The sequence below is a fragment of the Euprymna scolopes genome, chromosome 29 (genome assembly GCF_053919585.1).
Source record: "Euprymna scolopes isolate OS-2025 chromosome 29, ASM5391958v1, whole genome shotgun sequence".
NCBI lineage: Eukaryota > Metazoa > Mollusca > Cephalopoda > Sepiida > Sepiolidae > Euprymna > Euprymna scolopes.
The window spans coordinates 12,622,108-12,634,192 of NC_136510.1; the positions used below are offsets into that span (position 1 = coordinate 12,622,108).

At 34.4% G+C, this 12,085-nt stretch overlaps 1 protein-coding gene and 1 non-coding gene across 5 annotated transcripts in view; both read left to right on the forward strand.

The window, feature by feature from the left end:
* LOC145252481 (bifunctional 3'-phosphoadenosine 5'-phosphosulfate synthase-like) overlaps window positions 1–12,085 on the forward strand; it is a 357,476-nt gene that overhangs the window by 217,401 nt on the left and 127,990 nt on the right. Inside the window, exon 1 of one of the 4 annotated variants that reach the window (XM_080111911.1) lies at window positions 10,208–10,437. The exons of the other annotated variants lie outside the window; for them this stretch is intronic. Coding sequence (XP_079968037.1) covers window positions 10,405–10,437 — 33 coding nt within the window. The 5' untranslated portion in view covers window positions 10,208–10,404. Of the gene's footprint in view, window positions 1–10,207; window positions 10,438–12,085 lie in introns of those variants that run through there. 4 annotated transcript variants of the gene reach the window in all.
* On the forward strand, window positions 1,066–1,138 carry Trnar-acg (transfer RNA arginine (anticodon ACG)). Its single transcript has one exon. It is a non-coding gene; the product is annotated as a tRNA-Arg (tRNA).

Below are 12,085 nucleotides of genomic sequence, written 5' to 3' on the forward strand. Positions count from 1 at the left end.
TTTTTTTAAATCTATCTATCTATCTATCTATCTATCTATCTATCTATCTATCTATCTATCTATCTATCTATCTATCTATATATCTATCAATCTATCTATCTGGTTAGCTCAAACGATAGGGAAGCACTAAATGTTTTGGTTTCGTTTCTAGCTGATGCCACTTAAGTCAATTTTTATTAAACTTTTGAGATCAGTACTATATATATAATATTCGCTAGAGAATTAACTCTGTAATATTATCTATCTATCTATATATCTATAAAAGTGAACGTGTCTGTCTGTGTGTCTGTCTGTCTGTGTACATTTCCCTACGCAATAACTCTGTCAATTTTTAGTCTATAGACTCGAAATTTGAAATACCGGGTACTGAGATTTGGGAAAATCGATGTGACGGGTGTCAGCCAGAAATTTGGCTGTTAAGGGGTCAAATTTCAACGATTTGACCTTTAAGAACTCTACCAAACTCCTCCGACAATTTTGGGTCTAGACACTTGAAATTTTAGATATAGGTTCCTTGAACATGGATCTAACTTAATAAAGTGATTTGAGCCCGAAACAATAAATTTTAAGGGGTCATAATAGGGGTCAAAGTTTTTAAAAATTAACCTTTTTTTTTTTTGTTTTTTTGCTTTTTTTTTTTTTTGCACAACATACACCTCCAAACACTCGAGCAACGCCGGGCACCCCTGCTAGTATAATATATATATGTAATGTTATATTAATAAAATTGTAAATGTTTATTTATTTATTTATGTGTGTATATATATATATATATATATATATATATATATATATATATATATATATATATATATATACATACCAATAACACTTTCGAACGGATGCACCGAATTGAAAATTTCTTTTTCCCCCTGAAAGGTGTGAGTCCCTAGATTGTCCTTATCTATATATGGTTCGTAACGAACAACACCGAGTCACACAAAAAGCCCGAAATAAGGGTTTTGGGGCCGTTTCGTGCAATTGTTGAAAAAGTTACGTGCCTATGTCAATGGAATTTACCACTGTCTGTATAGAGTTGTAGTAACCTCTTTCGGCATACGGACAGGACTTGTGGCGCAATGGATAACGCGTCTGACTACGGATCAGAAGATTCCAGGTTCGAATCCTGGCAAGTTCGTAATAATTTTAACCATCATTTTATCCAACGTTTACTGATTATCCTTACCTTAGTAAGGGTATTTTTTTTTTTTTTTTTTTTTTCAGTGATTTTGTTTTGTGCATATCGGAATTTCCCATACTCCGAGTTCACAAGATAAGCGTTGATTGTAAGACGATGTTGAGTGTACTCGATTTTGTGTTTGACTCGGCGTTGTGTAGTAGTAATAAATACAAAACCTGCATGAATTAAAATATATTTAAGCGTATTTCACGACCGGGCAAGATCGCCCCCACCCCGTTAGTGTAGAACACATTTTAATTTTATTTCATACAATAAAAGATATCACTTTCATGTCCCTTTCTTTTTCCTTACCTAGAAACAAACTTCTTTGATCTTTATTGTTCCAGATTAATATGTACCGAAATAGCTTTCGTGAAAAAAAAAAAAAAAAAAAAAAAACTGCATTTGCAACTAACATGGCCACGGTTAGATCAAATTCCAAGATGTCTACTTCACTATTTGACTAACAAGCATCTTTACTATAAGACTGCTAAACTTCAGAATGCCCTCCCTGTTTCCTGCTTTCCTGACAAGTACTAACCTGATGAAGTTTAAATGTAATGTGAACAGACGTCTTGCTGCTCAACTCCCCACAGTCCCCTGTTAGACACGATCATAAATAGTAGTCTCTTATGTTCCAAATGACAATATGCCTTGTTTGGGGGTAAAAAAAAAAAAAAAATAAATAAATAAAAAGAAGAAAAAAAAAAGGTTAGGTAAACCACCGTGGAATTTCTGTGGCATTAGAGTCAGTCAATGAAAGTGATATGATTACCATAAAATAAAACTTGCTTCCTGCGTTATTTATAAAATATTTGAGGACGAATTAATCTGCCAATTGGCGATTTGTGTGGCCTAAATTACGTTTACAAAGTGCTTCTTCAGCCACTTATCGCCCCATTGAGATTCTAGTCATTCCAAATTGTTGTTTCCGATATTAGGGCAGCAGTTTTTCAATGAATTTTAAAGTACATTAAAAAAATAAAAACAAAAAGCGTTTACTAACTTTTGCTTTTCATTAATGAGTCGCCCCTTATCAAGGCCAAACGCCACCCGAGGATAAGAGTTGAAGAATATTATAAGAGGATTGGAAATGATGAACGGAATGGATACGCTTTGGATTCTTATGAGAACGCTAGAAAAATATCATCTGAGAAGACACAAGAAGTCGATATCCCTTTGAATCTCTTTGTGTTGTAGAGTCACCGCTTATCAAGACCAAAACCACTCGAGGATAAGGGTCAATAAGATGGATTGAGTCAAATTAATGATGAAGTAATATCATGAGAAAATTGTAAATGATGAACGAAATGCACAAAATTTGATTGCTTATGGGGACGGGTTTATGATGGGTATTTGTTAACATTAAACCTGAATATGAAGATGGCCATGTTGTAGCCAGCAGGGAAGCAGTTCAACTGTATTGCGTTCCACAGAAAGTTCTTGGAAAGAAACTCTTTATTATGAATGTTTTAAAGAGGGGAGCAGACATTGGAGCTATGTTGAGTACTTACCTTGAAAATAACAAGTGATTAATCTGTGTGTTCGTGTGTGTGTGTGTGTGTGTGTGTGTGTGTGTGTGTGTGTGTGTGTGTGTGTGTATACTAGCATTTCAGCCCGGCGTTGCCCAGGTGTTTGGAGGTGTATGTTGAGCCCCCCCCCCCAAAAAAAAAACAGAAAAGCGGTTAATTTTTTTAAACTTTGACCCCCTATTATGACCCCTTAAAATTTATTGTTTTGGGCTCAAATCAAGTTATTAAGTTAGATCCATGTCCAAGGAACCTATATCTAAAATTTCAAGTGTTTAGACCTAAAATTTTCGGAGGAGTTTGGTAGAGTTCTCAAAGGTCAAATCGTTGAACTTTGACCCCTTAACAGCCAACTTTCTGGCCGAAAACCGATCAAAAAGATTTTCCCAAATCTCAGTATCCAGTATATCAAATTTCGAGTCTGTAGACTTAAAATTGACATAGTTATTGCATAGGGAAATGTACGCAGACACACAGATACACAGACACGTTCACTTTTATATATATATATATATATATATATATATATATATATATTAATGATAGGACGATTCCAATATTTTTCCTGATTCCGATACAATTACCGATTCCAATTTCGATATTTATTAAAAAATCTAAAGATTTTATACATAAAATGGTTATTTTGTCCTGATTACCTTAAAAATCCATTTTAATTGTGCATATATTTTCTCAAACGTAAAAACACACTTATGAGGTGGGGGTGATCCATGGATTTTAGTTTTACTGGAAGTTTAAATCAATAAATATTTATTATTTTATTATTACTATCAGCAGTGGAAGATTTTTCTTGAACCAAAATCAAATAAAATAAAGATAATTAAGGGAATCGTTTTTTGGCATCAGAAAATTGGCAAAATTTTTCTCATTCCAATACCCCCCAAAAGTTTTGAATTTTCCAATTCCCGATTTCGATTAATCGTCCCAACACTAATATATATATATATATATATATATATATATATATATATATATATATATATATATATATACACACACACACACACACACACACACACATATATATATATATATATATATATATATATATACACACACACACATATATATATATATATATATATATATATACACACACACACACATATATATATATGTATATATATATATATACACACACACACACATATATATATATGTATATATATATACACACACACACACATATATATGTATATATATATATATATACACACACACATATATGTATATATATATATATATACACACACACACATATATATATGTATATATATATATATATACACACACACACATATATATATACATATATATATATATACACACATATATATATACACATATATATATACATATATATATATACACACATAAATATATATACACACACACACGCATACATATATATATATGTATATATATACTAGCAGATGTATCCAGCTAAGCACAGAAGTTCAAGTGTAACGTGAACCGACATCTTGCTGCCCAACTCCCTACACAGTACCCCTGATGCTTATGTCCCTGATAGTAGCCCCCTACAACAAAGTGGCAATATGCCTTGTTTGGGGTGAAAATGTAAAAAAAAACTTTTTTTTTTAAAGAATTAAACGTTCATTATTTTTCTAAATTTTATTTATTTTTTTTTTACAGAAAAGAAATGAAAATATACAAAAGATAATTTCTAGACAAGTTATTTAAGAATCGACTGCTTTTCTGTATAAGTTAACCCTCTTTGAAGTCGAAAATAATTAAAATCGGTCTCTATTTTCTTGGGAGACTTTGCAGGTTTTACCCAGATTGTAAGGGAAGGCTGCTTTGAAAGTAGGGAACGCAGTCCCTTTTAGCCCTTCTACATTTAATTAGAATTGTAATTAGATTTGCTGCAAAGTTCATGCTGACCTGCAAGAAAAGTTTCTTTAAAAGAATGTTTTAGGATGTTTGTTTTGTTTTTTTTTTTATGTTGAATTCAGTAAATCTGGCTGAACTTTTACCAGCTGTTCCTCAATCTAAGTCTTGTTTGCTCTCTTTCCTGTGCTGCCTCTGTTGTTTGTTCTCTCTATCATCCTCTCTCTTTCTCTCTCTCTCTTTCTTTTGTCTGTTTTCTCTCTCTCTCTCTTTCGCTCTCTCTCTCTTTTTTACTATATTTCCCCTCTGTTTTTCTCTATTGCCTCCTATCTCTCACTCTCTCTATTTGTCTCGCCTTGTCTTTTGCCCTCTTTTTCTCTTGACCTCTTTCTCTATCTCCCTCACTCTCTTTCTTTCTCTCTCTCTCTCACTCTCCCCTTTTCTTTTCCTTTCTCTTGCCCTTTTTTCTCTCTTTTTCTCTCTCCCTTATTCTCGTCCGTCTATAACCTTTCAAATAATTTTTCCTCGTCACATTCCCAGTGTAACATGATCAGTGATACTGTTCAAACTAAACGCTGTTACACTTTATCTGGATTCCCTATACAAATAATGTAAAACATCTACCCCCCCCCCACACACACACTTCAAATTGTCACCCAGTTCTTGTATCCTACGGCACGGGTGGTGGCCACCATAAACCATCAAATTGCAGATAACCTTGAGAATCACTATTTTTACGCACACACCCAAACCCTATTTTCTAAGCAATTCATCACACCACACATCCCGTGTGCTGCATTTCCTTTTGTGCGTGTGTGTGTGTGTATATATATATATATATATATATATATTATAGATAGATAGATATCCCTATTTACTAGCCCCCTCCCTGTGCGGGCAAAGTTAGACATTTTGGGGAGTTTGATTTATTTCCAGATTAAAAATGGGGAAATTTAGGTTGGAAACAAACAAAAAAAATAATATTAAATAAAGGACCGCTGCAAAAAAGGTAGGTTCTCTCTACCGTGCTAGAAAGCTACTTACGCCCGAAAGTATCCTTTACCTCTATAAGGCCACCATTCGCCCATGTATGGAGTATTGTTGTCATATTTGGGCTGGTGCATCTGCCATTAGTCTCTCTCTCCTAGACAAGGTTCAAAAGAGAGTTGCCAATCTGATAGGTCCTGAACTGTCATCTAAACTTCAGCCTCTGTCCCATCGACGAAATGTTGCATCCCTCTGCCTGTCGGGTTTGTCGAGGGTGTCTACGTCGTAGGGGCACAAGTGTCTGCAGTTCACCAGAGCATTCACCATTAAAATACTTGTTGAACAGGTGGAAGGATGCAACATTTCGTCGATGGGACAGAGGCTTAAGCTTAGATGCCAGTTCAGGGCCTATCAGATTGGCGACTCTCTTTTGAACCTTGTCTAGGAGCGAGAGACTAGTAGCAGATGCACCAGCAATACTACATACATGGGCGAATGGTGACCTTATAGAGGTACAGGATACTTTCGGGTGTTAGTAATTTTCTAGCACGGTAGAGAAAGCCTACCTTCTTTGCAGCAGCCCTGGCAATACTTCCGACCTTCTTCCGGTATATCTTGTCGGACTCACGAATGTTTCTGTCGAGCTCAGGAATTTGGATGGAATTTCGAGTGGAACCCTTTATTTACTTCATGGGGGTAGCATGCTCTTGTTCCGTCAGCCATGACTGGGTAGAGGTCCTAAGTAATTCACAATTATATTTTTCGGTTGCCCACGTTGAGAATTGAACCTTCAACCTTCAGGAGAATATCACTTTTACAATTGATTTTTCCAAGTACTCTAGCCACTGCGCCATGGATCCTTGCATACAAAGTTATAAAAATTGACCTTTTTTTTTTCTTTTTTTTTTTTTTTTTTTGCTCAACATACACTTCCAAACACCCGGGCAACGTCGGGCTGAACTGCTAGTATATCTATAAAAGTGAGAATGTGTGTGTGTGTGTGTGTGTGTGTGTGTGTGTGTACACTTCTCAATCTATATACTTAACGAATTTTTGATCTAAAGATTTGAAACTCGGTATATAGGATATTCAGACGTGTGGAAAACTTTTTAGTCTGTTTTCATCTGGAAAAAAGGGCTGCTATGTAGTAAAAAATTAAAAATTGGTACGTGGGAGGGCATCGGATTTTTATCTGTTAACTGTTTCACGACCGCGGATGCGCAGTCATAATATATGACAGCTTCCTTATGTTAAGTATCAGTTGGTTTAAAAACCCTCTTTGAAAGTCATGTCAACCTGGTGTAATGGTTATCGTACTTGACTTACTGTCTTTAGGTTTTGGTTTCGATCTCAGATCAGGTATTTTTTTTTTTTACTTTAAAAAAGTGAATAAAAAAAACATAATACTCTCATGCATGTGTTTCAGTTTTCGTTTTTTTTTTCATCTTTTTTTTTTTTTTCAAAGAATTTAACGTTACGGTATTTCTGTTTATAATAAATAAGAATTCTGCATTCATTAAAATATAATATTTATGCGTATTTTACGCCGACTATAACTTTCTCTAGTAAATAAATAAAAATAATTAAGTTTGCTTTCGTGCTTAAGAAGTCAGATAACTAAAATCTTGTCAAGTCTGTATTTATTTCCCCCTCTCCAATATGGTTACCTTCAAGTCCAATGTAAACAAGTTCTTGTTTGAGCCGTCCCCTTAAACAATCCAAATTTTACCCAATCTACACCATTTATCGATTACTACACTACCACTTTACATTCATCAACCCTTATCCTTCAGTGGCCTTCGAGCCTTGATAAGTGGCGACTCCCTTGTAAAAAAATAAGGTCACTTTTAAAAAAAAGTTGACAGTATTCGACAGTTTAAATGCTTCCTAATCCCGTTCAAATTTCGAAAGGTCATGAAGTAATTTATTCCCCTCGAATAGATGGGGTTATTTCACCTTTTAGACTCAACTTACGAGTTATTAGAGTGAGAGGTCTCTTAAAACATAAGCAGGTATATCAATTTCTGGCATTCTCTTGATATGGATAGGAATAAAGGTCACCTAGTTAGGATCGAACTCACCACGCTTACACTTAAATCACGCGAAGTAGGTTACGCTTCAACTGGCGCCCTTCCCATTCACCGGCTAAAGATCGCACTATCATGAACTATCTGAAAAGCTTTTCTCTATCGACTTATGCGTTCGTTTTCTTTTCCTTGTTATTTGTATTTTTTTTTTTATAAACTGTCATTCCTCTACGCTGAACTGTCAAAAGTTCATTGATAATTTTTTTCTTGTAGTTTTCTCGTCGTATTTCTTTCTTTCTTTCTTTCTTTCTTTCTTTTTGGCAATTTGGTGAATGAAAACTGCGAATCATTCCGGCGTTCTATGAGTTTTATTTTTATTTTTAATCACGGTTGAATAAGCGACGCGTGTTGGGGGGGGGGGGAAGGTTGTTTCATATAACAGGGACGCGTATAAAATTGTTTTCATTAAGTTTAGAAGAGCAGATTAGCCATAATCATGTTTTCTTATTTTAAACTTTAATTCAAGCCATGAATGATTTTTTAACTGAGAGTTCCAAATCCTTTCGATTTCGAACGATGACGTAATTAAACAAATGCCTTTAGTTATCATTACACTACGACCGATGAGGCATTTCCCAGTGAGGGCGCTTCAAAGGAGGAGGCAGTCTACTGTATTATTAATAATACAGAGAACATTCAATTAAAATACTTGTAATACAGGGTATTACAAGTATTTTAATTGAATGTTCTCTGACGAACACATTGTACTTGTGCTCCCCTTGTCTAGTAGCAAAATCCCACCTCTTCACTGTTGAGATCCCTAGATATGAGAAAGTCTTCTACTCTAATAGCTTTTTCGCTCGGACTACTAGATTTTGGAATTCTCTTCCTGTTTCTTGTTTCCTTGACTGTACTAATATGCAGAAGTTTGAATGTAATGTGAACAAAAATATCGTTGTTCTCCTCACATGGCCCCAAATAGTAATCTCTTATTGGCAATATGCTTTTTTTGGGTGGGTGGGGGACTGCGGGGTAGGGGGGTGAACAAGAATTTTTGTTTTGTTTTGTTTTGTTTTCTGTAAGAATGACGCTACGACTTTATCCTAAAATGGAAGGCCGGAAATAGTTCTATTTTCTTCCTTTTCCCCACAGGCCCTGTCCATGGGGCATTAGAATACACCCACTGCACTGCACTGCCCCCCCTGCAGAGGGTAAAAGTCCCTCAATGGGGGTCCTGGATATGACCTCAAACTATATCCAGTGGTGAGGCCCCAGCTTGTGGGCTTTGGGGAGTGTGGAGCCACCCTTTAATTACCATTGCTCCCAGGTCCACTCTGACTTGGAGTGGTAGTACCTGTTAGGGTCCCAACTATGGGTTAAATAGAAAATGATTTGAAAACAATAAATATATTCTATTAAAAAATTTTTCTTCAAAATCTTTGGATTCGGCATTAAATAACCCGAAAAGGGTTGATATGCCGTAAAACAAAAACAACCAACCAACCTTTTCCCCACAAGAGCAAAGTTAGACACAAGGTAGGGGTATTCAACCCTTTCCCAAAGAGCACTCTAGAGTAAAACTAAATAAATAAAATGACTCGGTTTAGAAGGATGTTTTTTCTCTCTTTTTTGGCCCAGGATAGAGTAAATATTATATTAAAAAAAATATATATATTTATCTGCCAAAATAATATGAGGTTTATTGCGGACTATTATTCTCATCTTTCTTAGTTGTTGTTTCACGACGTTTCGGCCAACTAATCCTCCGGCCTTCGTCAGGTAGTAACCGCAACAGGATAGGAACTCCGAATCTCCTGACTTAATTTATAAATAATACTCGTCTCAATAATGAATTCCAATTAAATAATAATATATATAATATGAGTTTCTTCTGCAGAATAATAGGATTTGAAACAATTCTGGTAAAAACATTATTACATACTCCCGTATCATGGCGAAATTAGTATAAATTCCAAAAATTACGAAAAATTATCTAATAGAAAAATAATTACAATGACCAACTGAGTTATCTACTGTGCTTTTCTTGCTTTCAATTATAAAATCCGCCATTTCAAAATGTCGGACCGGTAGTATGTATGATTTTTTTTTTTTTTTTTTTTTTTTTTTTTTTTTAAACTAGATCTTGCATATCTACGGGATCATTTTTCGTAATTTTTGGAATTTACACTAATTTCGACATAAGATATCTGACTTTTTCATAAAACTAAGTATAGCCTACATTTAGACTCCTTACACCTAGCAGCTGTGTTCCAAAATTGACAATGGGTGTTTAATTAGTTTAGGAGTGAATCCGGTACATACAAATATATAAACATGCCTAACTTTATAAAGATGGAGATAATTTGATTATAGGCGAAATGCCGGACATAAAAACACATTTTTCAAATATATATAACAAGTGCTACCAACTGACTAATTCAGAGTGTGACATATTTCTTTTCTCTTCCACTCCAAGCCAGCATCAGCAGCAGCCCGGCACCGTCAGATTCTCTTTCTCTTTAAAACTAAAGGAAACACTTTTTCTCTCTATCTAAACCTCCCCTTCCTCCTCTCACGCTCTGCTTAGGGTCGGGGGTGCTGAGTTTGAAACAGAACTCTTTTTATTTTATTTATTTATTCTATATTAAGATATACAGACGTTTTCTTCTTCCTCTTAGGATATGTTAAAACATAAGAATATTAGTTTTCTTTAAAAAATTGCAAAAATTCTCGTAATATAGGAAGGTACTTATAAAATCTAACATTTTTTTAACGCAACCATTTTTCTAGCGCGTGTCTCATTCATTCATCTCACATGGCCCAAAACAACTTTTATCATCACACCCGGGTAAGTGTCCCAGTTATTTATTTTTAGTATTTAATTCGTCTCAAATTCGACATTTGTACGCCCAATTATTGTGCCCGTCTCTCGAATGGAGTTCTCAATATATTTAAGCGAGAGAGAAACGAGCAGGTGTGCTGTGGGTGTGCGTCGCTCGTCTGATGTGAAATTCTTCGACGCGAACATACTTTTTTTGTTTGTCTTCGAGTTTATGACTTTGGTAATTATGTAGAATACGGACCGTACTGAAACAGTAACCGGTGCTTGTGCATCTCTGTTACCATGCTTTTTTTTTTTTTTTTTTAATATTTCAAGTTTTACGTTTAGGTGAAAGTACAGAATAGTTACAAAACACCCTTCCCTCCCCATATTAAGAATGAGTTTCTAAATGTTATTTCAGCAGCAGCGCCGTAACATAGATGCACAGTACCCATTTACGTTATTATTTAGAAACTCATCTTAACTTGGAAGGTGTTTTATAACTATTCTGTACTTTCGGTGCTTATGCACTTGTGTTACCGTGCTATTTTTTTTTCTTTTTTTTTTTTTTATAGGTGAAAGTACATAATAGTTACAAAACACCCTCCCTCCCCATGTTAAAAACGGCTTTCAAAATGTTGTTTCAGCACGGCAACATAAGTGTATAAGTATTGTACTTTCATCTAGCAATTCTATTAAAGGATACTGTAAAAATGGAATTTTAACTTGAAAATCCTATGAAAAAAAAAAAAAGCACGGTTCATATTCTGCATAAGTTCCATGGCTTTCTTGGTCATGTTTAAAATGTTTCCTTTTCTGGCATTTTAATAGTATTACTACTTGTTATTGTATGCTTCCTCTTTTCTTTTGATTGGATACAACCGATGGTACTTTTGCATCTGTTAGCGCGCTGAAATAACGTTATTTAAAAAGTTATTCTTAATAGGAGTGTTTTATAACCATTCTGTACTTTCACCTAACAATTTAATAAATAAATAAAAAAAATATGGTAAAAAATTGAATTAAACTTGAAAATGCTATTAAAAAAAAAAAAAAAAAAAAAAAAAGCATCATAGCATAAACGCACGAGCACCCTACCGATTCTTCGTCTGAAATGGTCCTCAACTAAAACGGCACCGGGCACTAGTGCTTATTGATCCGTGCTGAAATAATGTTATTTGGAAAGTCATTCTGGGTTTGTATTACTGTACACCTAGATTTGAAAAAGTTGTAAAAAAAAATATATAACAAATGTTATCAAAGGCAAGATAAGTTACTTTTCTACCAAAGTGGCTATTTTTATAGTGTTTTTATTTAATGTAACATGTTTATTCAGCTCGAAGAACATAGTGTTTACCGATGTATTGGAAAATTAAAAATGGTGCCCGATTCACGGTAAGTTTGGGAAAATGAGTTTTAATTACAAAAACTAGACTTTTGTCTAGTTTTAAAACCCCACCGAATATATGTCGGTCTGTTATGGTAACATATTAAGCGAATTTCTAACAGTATTTTGTCTAGTTTTTATTTTTTTTTTTATTTTAAAGCAGTGTTCTTGTTCAGCATGTTCATTTATTAAACACAAAAGAACTTCCTGTTACAGATAATTCATTTTTTTTTTTTATTAAAGAATATTAACAAAGATTCAATTTGAAATCTCATAAAAGTTCTAAAA